General features: G+C 62.4%; 1 protein-coding gene across 1 annotated transcript in view; it reads left to right on the forward strand.

Moving 5' to 3' along the window:
• Positions 1-57: 57 nt before the first annotated feature.
• The window catches only part of LOC104523525 (RING finger protein 214), a gene marked incomplete at its 5' end in the record, with an annotated part of 3,379 nt that continues 3,162 nt past the window's right edge, over positions 58-274 (forward strand). Inside the window, one exon of the mRNA XM_010166141.1 lies at positions 58-156. Coding sequence (XP_010164443.1) covers positions 58-156 — 99 coding nt within the window. The remainder of the gene's footprint in view (positions 157-274) is intronic.

Genomic DNA, 274 nt, shown 5'->3' on the forward strand with positions numbered 1-274 from the left:
CTCGGGCAGAGGCTCTGATAAACAGGATGTTCTCCTGTTCTCTTGCCTCTCTGCCAGGATCAGTTCAACGACCACATTCAGATGGTGAGAAATGGAACGAAGCTGAGCAGCCTCCCCCAGATCCCGACCCCGACGCTCCCTCCTCCACCCTCAGAAGTGAGTGCCTCTCCAGCCGAGCAAGGACGAGCTGTCACCGCTGGGCAGTTGCTGGGAGGCCGTGGGGACAGCCTGGCTGCTGGCTGGGGACCGGGGCTGCCTGTGGTGTGTGGGTGGG

The sequence above is a fragment of the Antrostomus carolinensis genome, unplaced genomic scaffold (genome assembly GCF_000700745.2).
Source record: "Antrostomus carolinensis isolate BGI_N321 unplaced genomic scaffold, ASM70074v2 scaffold35230, whole genome shotgun sequence".
Classification (NCBI taxonomy): Eukaryota; Metazoa; Chordata; class Aves; order Caprimulgiformes; family Caprimulgidae; genus Antrostomus; species Antrostomus carolinensis.